The following is a 19,722-nucleotide window of genomic DNA, read 5'->3' on the forward strand; positions in this document are numbered from 1 at the left end:
AATCAAATTCACGCACAAAGATTTTTAGGTTTTTGACCCTGACATTTCACAGGAATGATAATAAAGTTTTAGATTATTTCATCCATAAATTTTTCTTTAAACTATTTGAACACTCACCCTATATGTTGTAAAATATGTGATAAAAAGCATGAATGTAACTTTGTAATGAAACATAGTTCCATACTCGCATGATAACTAATACTGGTCGATTGGTTAAGCTTTATTTTTAACAGTTCTCTGCCATTGTATATCTATATTAGTTTTGTTCTTATTCTGGGTTTGGTGCTTGATTGTTCATACGAAACTGGTTGTTGGTGTTTAAAGTCTTGAGTTGTAATTCTTTATTGGTTTAAATAGGTTATTTTTAGCTAAATGTTTACAATTTTGTATATGAGCTCCAATATATTTTTGTTACTAAACGGCATAACTGTATATCATAAAAAAAATTATAGTGAAGGAAAAATTACCCTGTTTTACATTCAGTCCTGAGCATAATAGAATTATATTTCATACTGTTAAAATACTTGTGATGAAACACATTTTATGAACAGTGTCCTGCATGTAAGTACAAACAATTTAGGAATAGGTTTAATGAGCTAAAATTAAAGTTAAATCAAGAATAATTTTTTTTTCTAAAAATGCCTTGTTAGTGAGATATCTGCCATTTTTAATTTCTGTATTTTACCAAAATGTACAAAAACAGCAAAAATATGAGCGCTTGTAAAATTCATCTCAGAAACTTAAAATCTTTCTTGAGTTATCCTCTATTTTTTTTAGATCTTGGTCCTTAGAAATCTGTAATAAATATTTCCCGAGACCATGGATTTTGCATCTACCAGTTTTCATTTATCACCCACATAAGATTCACTTTAAGGCCTATATTGTAAAATTATTATCTGTTGCCAACTTACCATTAATGCTGAAATATATTTAACTTGAGCACAAGAGAATGGAAAGTTTAATTTTAATAATTTAAAATAGTATAACAAATTAGTTGGGATCAAAACTTTGAAGAGTTCTAAGTTTATAGATTTTTTGTAAATTCTTACAACAGACCTTATTTATTTTAGGTAAACCGGTAACTCATTTTTTTACAAAACACTAAAATATACGTTCTTCAGAATAAAAAAAATTACCAATAATAACTTCCCATGTTGGTTTATTGTTGGAAAAATTAGTTTTGTAATCTCTTGATGTATCAATTTGACTCTGACTCTAATTTCAACCGTTCCATCAAAAAGATATCTACAACAAAATTAAGTCAAGTAGTAGTTTTCAGTAGTTATATACTATTACAAGTTTTTACAGATTGGTTGTTTTTATGTAACAGGTTACTTTGTTGTACCTGGTTACTGTGTTCTAAATGTAACAGGTTGCTGTGTTGTAACAGGTTACGTTGGCAGCAGATCTGGATAGTCTCAGAAGAGATTTGGCAGTTACAGAAGACCAGTTGAGGGCTTTACCTACAGAAGGAGTGGAGGAAATGCTGGACGCCCTAGTAGTGAGTTAAAGTGGACATTTATTATAGAGCGTAGTTTCTAAAATTTAAATGTCAATTTTAATTTAAATGTGGGAAAAGTAATGTAAATTTTTTGTCTATGACAAAAGTATCGTGATGGAATGGCCTCTGGTATTGTCTGAATGAACTAATAGAGGCTTAAATTACTTGGTCACTGTCAAAACGATTCTTGGTTATCTTTGTAAACCACCAAGGATTGTTTTGACAGTAACCAAGTAGTTTAAACCTCTAATAGACAAAATAATTTTTTTATCACACTCAAACACGTTTAATTTGCGTTTTTGAAATGTATAGACTTTTAAATTTGTGATGATGGATTCCTTAATCATTGGGTTTTTATTAAATGATTATGGCAAAAAAAAAAAATAAACAGACGATTGTTACTATGCAATCCATTCTAAACTGTTAATTCACACTAATTTAGCCTAAAATGCTTAAAAAAATGTGCAACACTGTCTTATTAAATTGATTAAGTTGATGTATATAGTATTTCAACTGATGCCCTTCTTTTTCATAATGATAGTACTTGATCAAATGTTTTAAAATTGACGTGACAAGAAGAAATTAAATGAATAAAGAATAGATTGCAATATTGCTCATGATAAAATCAAAAATTCTTACATAATTATTGTGTTTTGCATTATTAAATTTTCTTCTAATCAAAATCAACAGCTGATCTGATTATTATTGTACTGTCTTACAAATTAAATTCCAATCCCAATAATCCAATCCTTCCACTTATAAAGTGCATTGTTAAAAGTGCAAATGTGAGTCCCAAGTGATGAAACAACATTAATATTTAGTGGGGTAATAATATTTACCCTACATCAGACTAATCACACGTTTGATACAGAAATGTGGAGGAGATTTGAAAACTTATGAGCTGACTGCCGGGTGTATCCGCGAAGGAGTTCTCGTACTCCCTCAGGACGAGGAGACAGAAGCCCTTCAAGTTGAGGTGGATAAAGTCCAGGAGAGAATAACAGTTCTGGAACAACAGGTGGAGGCTGGAAAGCAGAAGCTCCAGGTGATTTAAACATGTTCAGCCATGGTCAATTGAGTTGTAGTATTGCATTAAATTACTTTGTAAATAAATCAAAATCTGAGTGTTTGCCTCGGGATTGTTTTGTAAGCGCTCTTCATCAAACATTATTAGCCTTAATACAATCCTAAATTAACCTAGACAAGCTAGGTTTTGATTGTATTTAAGCTTAATTGGTGTGTAAAATAAAATTTGGTTCAGTCATTGTCAGCACAATGAACTTTAAAAACCATTACATTGTCGTTTTGTATCCAAATCTGTAGTAGTGAACATGGCAAATGTCTCAGGTGTGCAGCCACATGGTTATCATTCACTATGTTTCCATACCTTAAAATTCGCCTCTCTGTCTGTACCTTACCACATGTACCTTCTCAGTCGACTTGGTAATTTTACTACTCCATCCCAGGCCCTGTGACTTTATAGTCTCAGCTCTTCTGTCCAATCTGACATTTCACTATATTTACTGTACAATCTTCTACTACTCTTCGTCCCCAGTCCTCTAACGATTTGCTAAATTTAAGACGGAGGGAAGTTTGGGTTGCCTCCTCATGGTAATAGACTTATAATCCCGTACCACTGTAAAAATCTCAAACCATTATTGTATCAGTACATTTTTATTTAGTAGAGTACTAGTTCACACCCAGTTTGCTTGATATGGACCAGGCCCTACCCTAACACAAGGAGGGAGTCTTTCTCTTAAAAAAATTTCTATTTGCATAGGCTACTCAAATATTTTGGAAAGTATGTTTTTTACCCTGACAAAAAATTGAGAAAATCTTTGTAATTTAAGGTGCTTAATGTGTTGGATGTTTCAAAGAAAATATTATTGTACTGACTTTAATTCTGTATGAAGTATGCAAGAGATGAGAACATTGATTTTTTTCAGTCATGCCATGATACCAAGGACAAACTGCAGAAGGAGGTTGTTGAATATCGTATGTTGATGGAGGAACTTGAGAAATGGGTTGCTGGAATAAAACTGATGCTACTAACTGACCTACACAAAAACAATGCCGAGGAGCAGGTCAAAGTCCACCAGGTATCAATTATAAAAATCAACTACAATTGTTAGTAATTTCTAAACATATTGCATATGAACATATCAAATCTTCAATTAACATGATGTGATTACCATTTAAATGATTTCCAATGCATCATATTAAACTTATTATATGTGAATAGGTGGTAGTCTAGACTAGTTGAGGAAGGTTTAAGTACAACTTTGTATTTTCATGTCTTATTTAATGACTTAAGGCACACAGTTAAATTTTTGTTGTAAATTTCTGATGACTACAATTGTTATGACTCATACCATTGATACTAATTCATATTGTAAAAATGATTTCATTGTGTGTTTTGCTTTGTTTTAGAAATTGTTGGAAGATCTGGTTCAGAGGCAGAAGAAGCTATCAGAGTTGAGGTCTTTGTGTGGCAATCTGGAAACTTTTAAAGACGTTAAGGAGCTAGCAGAAAATCTTAATACTTCACTAACGTCGCTCGACTCTGAACTGTGTTCAGCCAAGAACCTCACTGAAGCTCGCCTAAAAACTCTTCAGGTACAAACAAATGCAAGCACAAAGGAACTGGAGGCAAAACAATACTTACTAAAAGAATTTTTTAACTCCCCATCTTTTATATTTCACCTTTTTGCAACATTTCTGCTGCTTACGGCATTGGCAAAGCTTAACAACATATTGACTAGCTAAGCTGGGGCTTTGGTGTTGGTATTTTTGCGTTTTGTCTTCTTCTGAAACTTTTTGTATAGACCTTCCTTTTTTGAATTTTGTTTCACTTTTTAGAACGTAGACTGTGTAGTGGGTTACTTTTAGTCTTCATTTTACCTCATTTTGTTGGTTTTCATCTCACTTTACCATCCACTCCCAATTTTGTCAGGAAATACCTGCACTGCACCGCATTTTGCACTGCATTTTGGATTGTACGGTAGTTTTAGTTTAGCTAATAGTCTAAGGGCTATTATCTTATCATTTTTCATCTTATCTTCTATTTGAAATACATGATCCAGGTCCAAATATTATGTATATACTTGTATTAGAGAAAATTACAACTCTCGGTATAATATATTTCTATGACTTATTGTGGATTGCTTTTGTAGGATCTGCTCAAAGTTGAACCAGAGTTGCCAGCCCCTGTTCTCACACCTTCCCCTGTTGCTGCTACTTACCCAGTATTATCTCCTGTAGAATCTCCTGTTCATGAGGCCTCTAGAGATGATACAATTACTTCTAATGTATCTCCTATTCCGGAAGAAGAAATCGCTGTACATGTTTCACAAGATCTAGAAGCGCCCAAGCCTGAATTAATTGCTCAGGATTCAGGCACACAAACTGGTAGAAGTCTAATTCTATCTCCAGAAAAACAGGTACACATGGAAGTTCAGACAGATTCAATAGCAGATGCGCCAACTGCTATTGCCATTCAAACTGACGATAAAGGTTGGGAACCAAAGGTTATGCCTAAAGGAAAAATACAGATCCTTCAAAAAGTTGAAGGTAATGAAGAAACTATAGAAATTGCTACTAGAAGCAATGTTGACAGTCAATTGGACCCTGAAACAACTAGACCCGGTGAAGACTTAACCGTAGAAATCAAATACAAGGAGAATAAAGATTGCAACGAGCCTTCTGTATCTGAGCTTAATATTTCTCATGATGAACCTCAGTCCTTTGAAACTATTATAATGGACCCTGGAGAGTGTTCTACTGAAGTGATTGTAGACGCTGATGGTACGAAGCGTATTGTTTTGAGGAAGACTAGGAAAATTATTACCCATCGCACAATGACATCTGGTGTGAATGTGGAAACTGTAGATATGAAACCCATCGCATTTTCCCAAGTAACACTTCAGCAACAACAGAAATCTGTGACTCAAACGATGCCTGATGGTAAGAGAGAGATTACCACCTCTCAAGGATACCTGGGTCAAATTGCCAGTGGGACTCAAGACGGAACTATCACCACAGCTGAGTTCTCTAACATGCCACATCAATCAACTACTTACCATACACTTTCAAGCAATGTAGATCTACGTAATATTCCAGACACCTTAGAAACATCACAAATAGACCTAGCTGAACCTACTGGACTCACTGAATGGACAACTGGTTCCTCAACAGTGAGAGCTGTGGTTCACCAAGTAAGAAGGAGGGTCATTAGAAGAACCAGAAGAATAATCCGGAAAGTTGTCATAATTGATGGCAAAGAACACATTACGGAAGAAGTTGTGGAGGAGCCAGAAGAAGTTGAAGTTTCAGAGGACGGCATTCCTCGAGTTAGTATTGAGATATCTAAGGAAGGCCAAGGTGGAATGACTGTTCAAGAACCATATGAAGAAGACCATTCTCTGCAAGATGCTGGAGTTGAAATATCAGAAATACTTCCTGGAGATGACTACGATGACAAACTTGAAGGGAAGGAAGTCTCTCCGACCACAGTGAGCCCACCATCTGAAAGTTGTAAATCTTACGGTCACATACCTTTGTCAACTAGTGAGCAAGTGAGAGGCCAACATTTTTCAGATATATTGGATGCCGATCTCAATGAATCTTCAGGATGTGTTCCAGAAAATTATAGTCTGGCTGATTATCAAGAAGCTTTACCAACAGAAAATGTTAAAACTACAGATAAAAACGTCAAAACCTTATTTATAGAATCCCAAAAAACTTCAACTAGTTCAACACCTGTTGTTTCTGAAATTCCAGCATTAATCAAAAAGGATACCAACCTAGAATCTGAATGTAAACTCCATGAGGACCCTGCTTTGTTAGAATGCAAACCTTCAGAATCTATACAGAGTACTCCATCAAAAAAACCCCTTTCTGCTGAAAACCCATTAGCTGGTGAAATTTTACCGGGTCGATTACCAAAAAAAGGTAAGAAAACTCCTGATAAAAAGCCTCCAAAGAAATCTAAGGAAAAATCTCCGAGTCCTTCAGACGAAGCAAAATCTACTTATGATAAACAAATTCTTCAAAAGACAAGTGAAGTTAAAAAACCCCAACATGAAACCTCTCCACCCTTACCAGTGGATGGTGAAATCACAGTGGTCACAAAATCACAAAAGTCTACCCTACCACTAGAGAAACCGATTAAGTCTAAAATACATGAAGAACCTAGTGTAAGTGAAAGTCCTACTTCTGAAGACAGTAACCCTGGCCTGCAATCAGGAGCAGACAAACCAAAAGAAGAAGTGATATCAATTCCTGGAGTTGATGACTCTAAACCTACCCCAAAAACCAAAAGTGGCAAAAAGGCAAAGAAAGGTTACAAGGATGAAGGAAAACAACCCAGAGAACAACAGTTAAGAACAGAAGAAGAACCTGAAAAAAGAGTTCATCCAAAAGATACATTGACCAAACAAGACCTTACAAAAGATGTAATTGACATAACTGAAGTAAAGGATGTGCCCTCACCCAAAAGTACCATTGACAACAAACATAAAGAACCAATTAATAGGGAAACAAAAACTAAAGTAATTGAACGGGAAATAGATACACCTTCAGTTATCGAGGACAAAGGACTTGATTTGGAAGGAAACCCATCATTATTTAGTGATAAAAATAGTAAAGATATATCTTCAGATGAATCCTTGCGTGATACAATTTCAGACATTACTAATGAAGCAAGCAAATCCACCATACCTGTGGTTGAGAGTGAAGAAAATAAAAAGGTTGACATTTTACCTGTTGTTGCGTTGAAGAGGGGTGAACTGCTTCAGGAAACCTCTCGGCCTGATGGTAAATTGTTAGGCAATATAGAGATAGAGATAACCGTAAAAGAAACGTCAGACTCATTGGAAGAGTGTATTCCAAAAGTGGCTAGTGGCACCAAGATTGAACCAAAAGTTGTAGAGGATGAAATAAAGGATTCTATGGAGATTGTAAAACAAAAATCTGATGTTGTTTTACCAGCAGTGGTGCAGGTAACAAAAGAAGTAGTAAAAAAGATGGAACCCTCAAATTCTAGTTCATCATCTGAAAAAAGTAAAAGAAAACAGAAAACTAAAACACCTTCTCCTGAAGAACTGTCCACACCTACATCTCTTGCAGAATCAATGGAAATTTTACTACCTGAATCTCCAAATTCCACTGATACAACAAAACCAACACATCAAGAGATATTTGACATTTCATCACCAAGATCCGATATTTCTCAGCTTGATAGTATTAAAACGTATGATACTGGATATGAAGGAGAAGATAAAACTACAGTGGATGAATCCTCTTTGAAAGAGGATGATATTTCTAAATCCAAAAAGAAAAAGAAGAAAAAACAGAAACTCAAGGAAATAATTCCTGACGAATCTAGTATTGAACCAAAATCAAGTGACTTTGAGCCTTCAGATGCTGTTGAAGATGTTGGTTTTACTGCAAAAGACTTAAAAACTAAAAAAACCAAGGGCAAGAAGGGAGATAAAAAGAACAAGAGTGACAAGAAGGAAGAAGAAATTCATGTTGCTGAAAGTGCTGCTGAGGACATTGCAGAAGGTTCTGTAAAAGATTTAAGTGACCATTCAGCAAGTGAAGGCATTGTAAAAATTATTCAAGAATCAATGCCCACTGGCTCTTCAAGTGAAGCTGAGGAGTTTAAATCATCCAAAGTACTCACATCTGTACCTGTTTTGGAAATACTTCCAACACAATCAGAATCAGTCCAAACAACACCACCCATACTGGAAGATGTACAGCCCACTGAAACAGCTGAAACATCAACTCAAGTAAGTCAAACTACTCAAGAAATGTTCGCTCAAACACTCACACCTGAGAATTCAAGCATTGAGGCTTACATTCAAACAATTCCTGAAGAGTTAGTTCCTACCACAGAAGAATCAGCGCAGACACATACCCCTAAAGCACAGTCGCCCATTCAAACTATGGATTCAACCATGCAAACTTCAGAAGAAGATAAACCATCTCAACAAGAAGAAGAAATTCAAACTGATAAGGTAAAAATAAGTTCTTCGGACAATGTAGATACCAGTATGCAAACTGTAGCTGAGGAAAAACCTGTTTTCCAAGAAGAAATGGCTCAAACATCTCCGGAACCAGAAATGATTCAGTCTGCAAGCCAAGTAATTTCAAGTGATTTAATTCCTACAGAAGAAGAAGAAAGTCAGACTGTTGAACAAACTGTCACCACGGTTGATTTATCAACTCAAATAAAATCATCTGATCTGATACCAACTCATGATGAATCAATACAGACAGTCGTTGAAGAAACTGCCCCATTGAATATCACCCAACTTGCTGATAAGCAAGAACTACCTGAGGTAACTGTTTCTAAAGATATTATAGCTTCACAGAGTGATCCTGTATCTGAACAAGCTAAAGTTTCGCCACCAGAAATTGTAAAAACTGCAGATTCAACATCACAAACAAAACCAGTCAAGATAAAAAGTGATAGCGGGTCTGATGAGACCTACCCTGTAACTGAGACACCTTTTAAAATACAAATAGAAGCAACCGTGACTTATGGGCCGGAGTTTGACACTGATCTGTCAACTTCAGAGAGTAAGAGTGAGTTGAGTACCACAAATAAACCTCCCAAACAAATCTGTGCTCAGCCATCAACTGATACCACTGATAGTGACGTTTCTTCTTGGGTGTCACATAAAATGAGATCACCTTCTCCTCAAAATAAAAAGAATAAAAAGTTCAAACAGAAAAAACAGAGTTTGTCAGAGAAAGGTATTAAACCTGTTGTACAATCTGGCTCAGAACTTAAACCTGATACAAAAGAAGAAACTTATGAGGAACACAGTGGCAAACCTGACATCAAAGCCAAAATAATGTTTGATGTTGATGAACACAGGTCTTCAGTAAAACCTGAACTCGTTGCAGAAATATCTCAAGATAAAAATACATCTGCTCTTTTCATTCAAGCTGAACTTAAACCAGAACCCAAATCTCAACAATCAGAAATTGTACCTGCCTTTTCACACAGTGTTGAGTTAGAAATGTCCTCAGATAAACCTAAAACTTCAGATACTTCCAAGTTAGGTAAAAAATCAAAGAAAGATCGTAGAATACGCCAAAGAGCAGACACTAAGGCTCTTCCAGAAGCTTCTTTAGTTCTCAGTCACGAGGAATTAAGAGGAGAGCATTCTCCTGGACCACCAGGTAAATTTAAAGATAAAATTGATGGTTCAAAAACTGAAAAACCTAGTAAAACTACAAAACTTGAGAAGGATCCTCCTTCGGAGATTGTGAATATTCAAAGCACATTGACAACACCTCGAGAAACAAGAAATGTAGAATTTTCTTCACCCAGCAGTACAGTGGACGTTCATTTCACGATCCATGAAAGGCCAGATAAATTGACTCTTCAGGAAAAGATAACTACAGGTAGTAAATCAAAGGGCTTTGAAATTGACACAAAAGTGATTTCTCCTGATGGTTTCAAAACCGATAGTCAAACCTTTATAGACTATGAAATCACATCAGATTTTATCTCAACTCCGAGTGAAACACCGCAGGACTCGGATCTTGACACACAAAGCAAACCAAAATCAAAACACACTACTAAAAACCGAGATAAAGAGCCTAAAGTTACTGAAACTGAGTTTAAAAAACCTAAAGTCAAGACAGGAAATGTGGAAGACACTAATGTGGACAGCCAACTCAAAAAGGTTGGGGACACCATATGTAATAGGGTTAAACAAGCACAACAACCAGCAAGCACTACACATATCCTGTTTTTAACATCGTTGGAACAGGAAAAACCGACCAGCGAAGAGCAGGCTAACCAACTAGAAGACAGTTTGGAAAAGCTTAAAAAAGCAATCAAGAAACAAGATGTGATCGTGATACAGCAGACAATCATTTTGACAGTCGAGACCATCTCTACTTGGCTGGAGACAATTGAATACAGAATCCAACATATAAAGGTAAGGAGCCTCTTTTTATGTAGATACCTGAAAAGTGTAGAAATATTAGCCAAAATTGTATTTTGGACTCTTAGTGTTGAAGGATTCTTTTGATTCTCAAACAAAGCCTTAAATGCTAGTCTTAAAATCCTATAAATACCCAAACACTATTGTATTACAACTTATTTTTTATATTGATCATATGATTGGTACAATTAACGAGAAAATATTACTTTTAACATTAGATATGTGTTATCATTGACTATTAGATACAAAGTAGACTTCCCGTCTATATGGACCAGCTCTCCCCATTTTTTTATTTAAAAAGACATAGTTGTGTGAGCAAGTCACAGAATGTGCTAGTGCCTAAAAATCGATTTTCTACCTAATTTTTTGAGCAAGTTTATGGTTCATAAAAACATAACAGTTGCTATCGCTCACCACTAGTCATTCCATTAGTGTGACTTAGTAAAAAAGTTTGTGTTTTCAACAGAAATTGGTAATTTAGATCAGTACAATATGTTGGTGGCTCACATCAACTACGACAATATTGATTAAAAATCTGGCGACAACTTAAACATGGGGATGGAAGGTATTATGGAAACTTATTAAGGCAATTAGTAGATACAATCCATCCATGTTTTCCTCGCTTGATTTATACAAATTATCACTAACCTAAACTCAGAATGTATAATTTTGTATTCTCAAGTTTGACCAGGTTTCATCAGATTTAAGTTAAAATTAGTTCTCAATAAACTCATTATGTAACAAAATACAAGTTAAATTAATAAGAAGTAAAATTGAAAAAAAAAACAATCAATCATCTAAAGCATTCAGTTATATGTACAACACTGATGGGTTGGATAATATTTCATTAATAAATAGTATTAGTTCTGAACCCATGGACCAGTCAATAAAATTAAGTAGGTATAGTAGTTAAGTAGGTCCTCGCCACCCTAACTTGAGGCAGCCTAAGGCCGCACTAGATATACGGCGTGCGGCCTTGGGCTGCCTCAAGTTAGGGTGGCGAGTACTATAACAAATGTAGTTAATTAAAATTACTTGTGAAAATGAAAATAATTAATTCTTGGATGTTACTTACTGTATAAATGTGGATTTTTTTAATAGGCAACTAAAAAAGTGTGGTTAACTATGCCAGTTAAATCATATGTGAAGAATCACATATGTCTGGAATTGAACTTATCACTCTTGTGCCAAAGTCCAGGATGCTAGCCACTAAGCAACACAAAGGTGACATGGTTCTTGCATTATTATTGTTACTTACTATTTTCAGTTTATGGGTTTAATGATTTTTTTGTGACCAGCAATCCTCGTCGCACGGCACTGTACCCGAGCAGAGACTCGAGCAGTTGGCGCAACTGCAGGATGAGATTGCTAAAATAGAGTCAGGTGTGGCAACACTGGGTGGTATCATCACTCAAACAGACGGCAGCGGGGAACAGAACATCCGCTACATCATAGACAGTCTTCAGCAACAGGTGGCTACAGTGGAGGAAATCGCAACGACTACACGCAATATTGCCGACAAGGACTTGGCCAGGTTAGTGATTTATGTCCCACCTTCATATCCGCAAGGCTCTTACTCGGAACCGATTCACACATTACTTCAGGCTAGGCCTAGAGGGTCACAGCACTATAACTTAGATAAAATACATTGGTGATTTCTAGGATTTGAACCTGAGCACCTGGGACCTTGGAGACCAAAGTTTTGTCTGAGACTAGCTCGCTCCCTTAGGTTGGTGATAACCTCAAAGACATTATTATTATTATTTGGGTTTAACCTGTCTTGGGTTGTGCCATTGAATTTTTGATATTGAGGTAGTCATCCCTTCTATATGAATCAACAATAAACTATTCTTTATTTAAAAAGGAACATGGCTGAATGAGCCACTCACAAAGTGTGCCACAGTCCTTACAGTAGACTCCCTCTCATCCGGACTCCTTGGGACCGAGGCCAGTCTGGATAGCGGTTTTTCCTGTTAAACCGACGTCCCCAAAAACGCGTTAAAACAGACCGTTTTAATGCATACTGCATACAGTATTTAACTTACATTTAAGAGAGCATTGTATTTAGACACGTTATCACTGGTCTAAAATCTTTCCCACTAGATCAGTCGTTTCAGTACCGCCCACTTCCTGCTGATCTAGTCCGGATAAACAAATTCGCTGATAACAATTGTCCAGTTAAAAGGCGTCTGTATAAGAGGGAGTCTACTGTTTATTTTTTGTTACTGAGATAGTTGATGAGATAAAGATGCTATAGGGTGCAATAGTTCATGTCCTATCAGTTTGAATAGGTTAAAAAGTTGTTGCAACAGGAATTAGTAGCTGGCATCAGCGTACTTTGCTGGAAGCTCAATTAAACTACGTCGGTTTTGATTCTACAAATGGCGACAACTTAAACATTCAGGGATGGTTGTGCCAAGCACACACCTGTTTTTACACCTAAGGGTTTTGCACCATAGGGTTTCTTTCTTCAACTGTTTGTTTTGTTTTAGATGGGAGGAGTTTTTGAATAAAGTCAACAACATCAGTGTGCTTGTTGAGCAGTTACAGACCGAGTTGGATGAACTGGTTCAAGACCAGAACACTCCTGCCATGGTGAGTTGTGAAAACTCTAACTCGTTAGTGGAATCTTGCATATAAATTCCGAATCAGTGTGAGTTTCATATTTTATAAAAGTATGTTTAAGAATAGTGTATTTAAAAACCAAATGCCAAGCTCTTTGAAATCACACAGCCATTTCTGCTACCTGCAGACTAGGGATGGACGAGATTGGATTTTTAGTTCGAGACGAGACGAGACGAGATTTTTCAATCTTTTATTAAAAAACACCAGCATAACATTTTTTTATTAATCACGCCTAACTTATTAAAAATGCCTATGATTAGAAAACATAGTGATATCAGTTAGGATACTTAGAGTTCAACTTATCCTAAAATAAAATAAATCATAAAATAAAAGCAATATTAATTTTTATAAAATAGTTACTTGTTTTGACTTTTTATAGTAATAAAACATTACTCACACTGCTTACACTTAACAAAACTTCTCAAATGTTATTAAAGTAATATTATTAAAATAATTAAAGTAATATTTACATTTAAAGAATTAATTAAATAAGAACGCCTTCGCAAAGGAAACGCAACTACAACACGCTCCTGTATTGCGGGTATTGCATTGACTTTCTGCAGGCGTTTTTAATTTTTTTTTTCTTGTCTCGATAAAAATCTCGGCCAAAAAGAAATCTCGTCTTGTGTAACGAGATTTAAAATTTCCCGAAATTTCGAGACTTGACCATCCCTACTGCAGACGTATATGTGCAAAGTCTTTTCATGTGATCAATCTGTTTATTGTAGGTGAAGCTAAAAAACCTAGAGACACTGGAGGCCACTAATCAGAGCCACAAAGCCAAGTGTGCAGAGTTGATGTCTACGGCTCACGTCCTGCTGAGAGACTATCCTGGCAGAGTGATACCTCTGGAAACTTACACCACACAGGACAATACACAGGTGAGCCCACACAGAGTATAGCCATAGTCCTCGCCACCCTAACTTGAGGCAGCCCAAGGCTGCACGCCGTATATCTAGTGCAGCCTTGAGCTGCCTCAAGTTAGGGTGGCGAGGACTATAGCTGCTGTTGTTTCAGGAGAAATATAATAAAGAGGAGTTTTTGTTCAGGAGAAACACCTTATGGAGACGTAGTTGTTATCCAGGAGAAATACTTTGATTAAGTAGAAGGAATTGATAAACAGCTAATTTAACGTTGAAAAGCGTATGCTGTTGATGGGGCAAAAAAGTTACAACTTAATTAACTTGATGTCTTCAATAGGTCTTCTTCAGAAATAGTAAAAAAAATGGTTTTTCTATTCAAAGGAAGGATCAAATTAATTCTGTTGTAGACTCTTGTGTTCTTGAACTGCCTGGTATCTTTTCTTGAGTAAGTTAATTGTGTATTTGTATTCATAAGTCAAGTTGTCTTTCTTTTAGGAACTGTTCACACCATGAAAAATTCTCACCTGGAATAGTTTGTCTCAAATGTTTCTCCTGTTTGGTTTTCTACACTTTTGGTACGGATTCAAAATATAATTTCATGTTTACAGGCCATACAGCACAACATCAATGCAGAAAGAGAAAAACTGCTACAGCTGGTATCCCTGGCTGAGGAATACGAGCAGACGTTGAAGGACTTTGCCCAGATCACGGACGTTGCTGAAGCGTTGGTCGATGGACCGATAGTAGTGTCGGATCTACAACATCTACAGGTAGGTTACTCCTTCTGGTTATCAGTGTATTATTCTCTTTACCTTAAACGTCTTTTGATATTTCAACGTTCATAATGTAATAGTGGCTATACCTGTGCAAATATATTTGTAAGATTTAAAACTAAAAACGTGGGGCACATGCAATAGATAATTATAAGCAGGGGGTTGCTGTTGATAGGAAAAAACAAATTCACATAGTACATCCTGTTTGTATGATTTACATCTATATTCCTTATTGAGGTTAAAAAAAGCTAATAATTCGGTAGGTGCAGAAAATCGTTAATTAGCTATTGCATGTGCCCCACGGATTTCGTTTTAAATCTTACAAGTATTTATTCTCTCTACATATTTATAAATTATTTTCTACTTTTTAGTAGGCTACGGTATGTTTAAAAATGTGGTATTTAAAAAAAGTTTTTTTATTTATAAATTATTTTATGTATAGAGAAAATTAACCAATATCTTCAATACTAACCAAATAATACAATACCAACCTTTAGAGACTTATTACATGAGGTAGCCAGTGATAGTAGCTGGCAACGCACTGGCTATCAATATCAAACCTAGTAGCCTAGCCAGTGGCGACCGTTGTGGTGACGGGGCTCGGTTGCCAGTCGGTTGCCAAGGTGTGGCTACGTCGCTGGCTACCTTCGTGTAATAACATCCATAAGAATCAATGACCCATGACATACTGTGTAGCCAGTTCCGTAGCTGGTGACGTCGCCAGGCTACCTCGTGTAACAAGGGCCTTAAATACAACCTTTGATTCACAAAATTTTGTATTACGATTTACATTGAAATAATGTTGACAGGAGGAGATGCAAAAGCATCGTAAGTTCTTTGTGAACCTGAGTCATTGCCGAGGTATCCTTGAGTCTCTGGAGGGTCATTTGGACAGTGAGACAAGGACCAAACACTCAGCTCTGCATGATGAACTGCATCGCCGTGCCTCCATGATCTTAGACAAGGTAGGTGAATAGTGTATATATATAGAAAGGAAAATAAAAATATGTCTAATAACACTTGACAACAGTTCATACACCATAACGATTGTTTTTATTTTAAAATACATACTGCAATTGAATAAGCCACCCAAAGGATGTTTTACAATCTAAAATTATATTTTCTCCCTCATAAATAATGTTGATAGTTGATAATGTATAGAATATGCTTCAGTTTACAATCGACAGCCATAAACTAAAGTTTACAGCCATGACAGCGACAATTTTATGAACTCTCTCTTTTTCTACACTTGACTACGGTTAGTCTCCCAGGGGATGAAATATTGTTTTGTATGTTTTACTGTGTGTTCTATGGCCTACCTGTACTTCGTCTGCTAGCTGCTGATCCAACAGAAATTAGCAACTTACATCAGCACATTTTGACGATGGCTCAATTCTAGGTCCAATTTGAAAAAAAAAATGGTGACAACTTTAACATGGTGATGGAATGTCTAATCGTATACTGTTTGTCGCAGGCCGCAGGTAGAGCCCAGCAGATGGCGTTGGCAGCTTCACGCTGGACTGTACTGGAGCAAGGGATGAAGGAGGAAAGGGGGTGGCTCCAAGTGGCCAATCAGAGAGTACCTGACCTGTCTAGCGTTTCCACCACTGACTACAATCAGTACATCTCTCTGTACCAGGTCAGCAAAACTGTCTGAACAGTGATATAAACAGTGATTGTCAATATTTTTAAACAAAAACACCTGGGGATTGTCCTTCGGAACATACACAGCAAGATTCCCAAAATCAATAAAAACTTGAATCATTGGTTGAGTGCATAAAATAGCTTAGTAACTCTAACTGTCATAAACAATAAAAAATACATAGCAACTCAAATTTAATATACACTAAGAAATTCACCTCATATGAAAAACATTTAAGTTACTGTTACTATACATTTTTTGATAAGCGATTTTGTGACTTCTTTGATTGCATTTTTCAGTTCCTCTTTACTTTATACTATCAGGCAGTTTATTTTACATTATTTTGAACACCTGAAAACATGTGTCAATTTTATGATCTAGATATCCATCGAAACAGTAAATAAATAATATACAATACAATACAACTAATACAACACTTTCAAGTTGTATGAAAGGACTAATCTCTGAGGAATTATAGAAGCATTTTCCAACCAATGATTAAAGCCATCCCAGCACCTCCAAATTTCTGCAGACTCGCTTCTACAACGTGTTCACTCACACCAATTCCTAAGTGTGCTTGCTATACAGAGTTTATAGTTGTGCATCACTGTTTCAGGCGTTGTCAAGTGATATCGCACTACACTCGGCCAGAGCAGGTCAGCTGGTGTGTGTGGCTCATGGGCTGCAAGGCTTAGTGCAGAGTGAGAGTTGTGCTTCCTATGACGAACATCACGCTGCTATACTGGCACTCCAGACTGATGTAAGAAATGATACATGACTTTGCAGTAGAAAAGTTTGTGAAAGATTGTCTGAATTAGAACTGCATGTGGGAGGGTTGAGCAGAAGGCTCTTAACAACACTGAGAGTCACACCAGGTGCTAGTGGTGTTAAATTAATCTAACTTTTTTTGTTAAATGGCAGTTAACTTTTGAGTTGGTTGTACACAAAAAAAAGCTAAGGTGGGGGAAAGGGTTTTTATGCGTATGCGTATCTTGCTCACCACTCCAATCTTGTGCAAACTAAATTCTTATTTGCCTGTGTCTACATTTTGTCTGTCAGATTATCTAATTGACAATGAAGGTTGATCAAATGTTATGTTTCCAGGTAAACACCGAGCTTGGTAGATTGCTGGCCTTCAGAGATAGCTGGACGGCCTATGAACTGCTGTCTGATAAACTAGATGCCTGGGTGAGAAGTGTCCCTGCAGATACCTCACCTAACAACATGAGGCAGTTCTGGGTACGTTGTTTTATTTCATTCAACAGTACGCAAATAACTATGATTTTCTTTTTGTAACCATACATGTAAGATTAGAATCCAATAAAAAATCTATTCAATTGTAAGACTAATCATCCACTAGAAGAATTGTTTAAAGTATTTTCATGAACAATACTCTAGCAAAATTACTACCGAGAGTAGCACACTTTATAAAGGTTTTATTGAGCAACTACATACATACTCTGTTTTCCTTAGTGGTTACACTATTATTACAGTGTTTTTTTTCAGGTATTAAAATCAAATTTTAGTGGTAAAAAAATTTACCAAGATTAATAAATTAGAATTGAAAATCAGAGAGTATAGGGAACGAAAAGACTATTTAAAAGTTTTCCAGTGAGGATGAGATCACTCCTCCAATCAGTGGGCTTTATTCAGACAATTCCATCGCTACCGTCATACACTGGACGTTGTAAAACATACATTTACTATTTATGTTTTGGTTTCCAGTACACAGCACAAAATGATATGATGGTGTACTCTAGCACAACTATGACAACCTAATGCATACACATTTATTTGTCCTTAAATTTATTGAAGATTAGTATAATCATCTCTGATAATTTATAAAGTTGAAGTATTTCAAACTACCTTGGTAAAAACTATTGGTGTGATTTGTACGTTCAGAAAGAGTGCCCAAATTGATCAGGTGCCAACAATGAAACATCTAACTAATGTTTGTACTCCAAAGTTGACTGTTGTTTGTTTGTAGGAATTGAAGGCTCAGTTTGAGCTTCACAAGCACTTGAAGGACGAGGCTGCCACACACCTAGACACAGCTCTGCGGGTGATCCCAGCGGCTGATGAGACACTACAACGGCAACTATACACTGTGTTACTGGACAGGTTGGTCATCACATTCAACTCTTCTCATTGCATTGTGTTATGTCCGATCTCACATCCTAGGATGATAGGCTGTAACCCCCATAACCCGTAAGGCTCATAACCGTTTTCACATTACTTCAGGCAAGGCCTAGAAAGTTGGGGCATTATCACTTGAATAAATCAATTTTTGGTCAGATTTGAATCGTTAAAGACCTTAATTTATAAACAACCCTTGTGTAATGATTCGACAGGGTAAAATTGACTTTTACCACCTTCATTCGGACTTTCTAATACTACATGAGATCTTCTAAATTAACTATCTCAATTAGTTATCGAGTACCAATTATCATTTATTACTCCTTTCAAACTCCAGTTGGTGCCTGAAATATGGCATTTGCAGATTTATGCTTCAATTATGATTTTGTTGTCTATTACTAGTCAGAAAATGCCTTGTTTTAGAAGTTAACCTTTTTACACTTTAAACTTTGAAATCACAAAATTGACTAACTAATCCATCTAGATTCTAGAGTACCAAATCGGCTCAAGTTACGTTGTGTGGCTGCTCTAGTGTTGAATAGACTTAACATGACCGTAGGGTGATTGGTATTGCTATCAATGTATTGTTAAGACAATACAGATACAGCTATAGTAGAATTTAATGATGATCCTTTCACGTTAAAATGGTGTGCTTTATTGTATCCATGGCTCCTGTAATGCTTACAAGTGACTGATGTTGCAGATGGAAAGCCCTAGAAGGCAGGCTGGACAGTATGCAGTCTGTGGCCTTGGAGAATGTGAGCTCCAGCAGTGGTTCAGTTGAGGACAAGCTAGGAAGGCTGGAGAGAGAGCTAACTGAGCTGGCCACTCTACTGGCTGACATGCACGGCGTCATCAAGACTGAGGAGGAGTTGCAGTTGTACATCGAGAGGCTCCAGGTAGAGTGGCGAGTAGGACACGCATGCACAAGGGTTGCCACATGACCAGATTCTGTTGGGACAGTCTCAATTCTAACCCCTTTACTGTGTTTATCCTGTGGGGAGGAGGAGGTCCTGATTTTCCCCTAACCAAAGGTGGCAACCCTGGCATGCACATTAGCAGTCTTAAAGCATGCACATTAGAACCCTTCTCCTACCACAATCGCTTTATTTATTTTACCTCAGAAATTACTGTTGGATCTAATTTGTTATAAGTTTTCAGAGTAGGAGAAGAGTGGTGGGAAGTTCTCTGTTCCTCATACTTTTCACTACCC

At 36.5% G+C, this 19,722-nt stretch overlaps 1 protein-coding gene across 1 annotated transcript in view; it reads left to right on the forward strand.

The window, feature by feature from the left end:
- LOC128986733 (titin-like) overlaps nt 1-19,722 on the forward strand; it is a 94,897-nt gene that overhangs the window by 13,125 nt on the left and 62,050 nt on the right. The window contains exons 2-16 of the mRNA XM_054407238.1: nt 1,391-1,501; nt 2,373-2,546; nt 3,448-3,600; nt 3,932-4,117; nt 4,675-10,464; nt 11,769-12,004; nt 12,963-13,065; nt 13,824-13,976; nt 14,567-14,728; nt 15,541-15,696; nt 16,206-16,370; nt 16,990-17,133; nt 17,478-17,612; nt 18,361-18,494; nt 19,213-19,408. Of these exons, the coding sequence (XP_054263213.1) occupies nt 1,391-1,501; nt 2,373-2,546; nt 3,448-3,600; nt 3,932-4,117; nt 4,675-10,464; nt 11,769-12,004; nt 12,963-13,065; nt 13,824-13,976; nt 14,567-14,728; nt 15,541-15,696; nt 16,206-16,370; nt 16,990-17,133; nt 17,478-17,612; nt 18,361-18,494; nt 19,213-19,408 (7,998 nt within the window). The remainder of the gene's footprint in view (nt 1-1,390; nt 1,502-2,372; nt 2,547-3,447; nt 3,601-3,931; nt 4,118-4,674; nt 10,465-11,768; nt 12,005-12,962; nt 13,066-13,823; nt 13,977-14,566; nt 14,729-15,540; nt 15,697-16,205; nt 16,371-16,989; nt 17,134-17,477; nt 17,613-18,360; nt 18,495-19,212; nt 19,409-19,722) is intronic.

This window comes from Macrosteles quadrilineatus, unplaced genomic scaffold, assembly GCF_028750875.1.
Source record: "Macrosteles quadrilineatus isolate MER2022 unplaced genomic scaffold, UCM_ALF_1.0 Scaffold_2__2_contigs__length_208266976, whole genome shotgun sequence".
NCBI lineage: Eukaryota > Metazoa > Arthropoda > Insecta > Hemiptera > Cicadellidae > Macrosteles > Macrosteles quadrilineatus.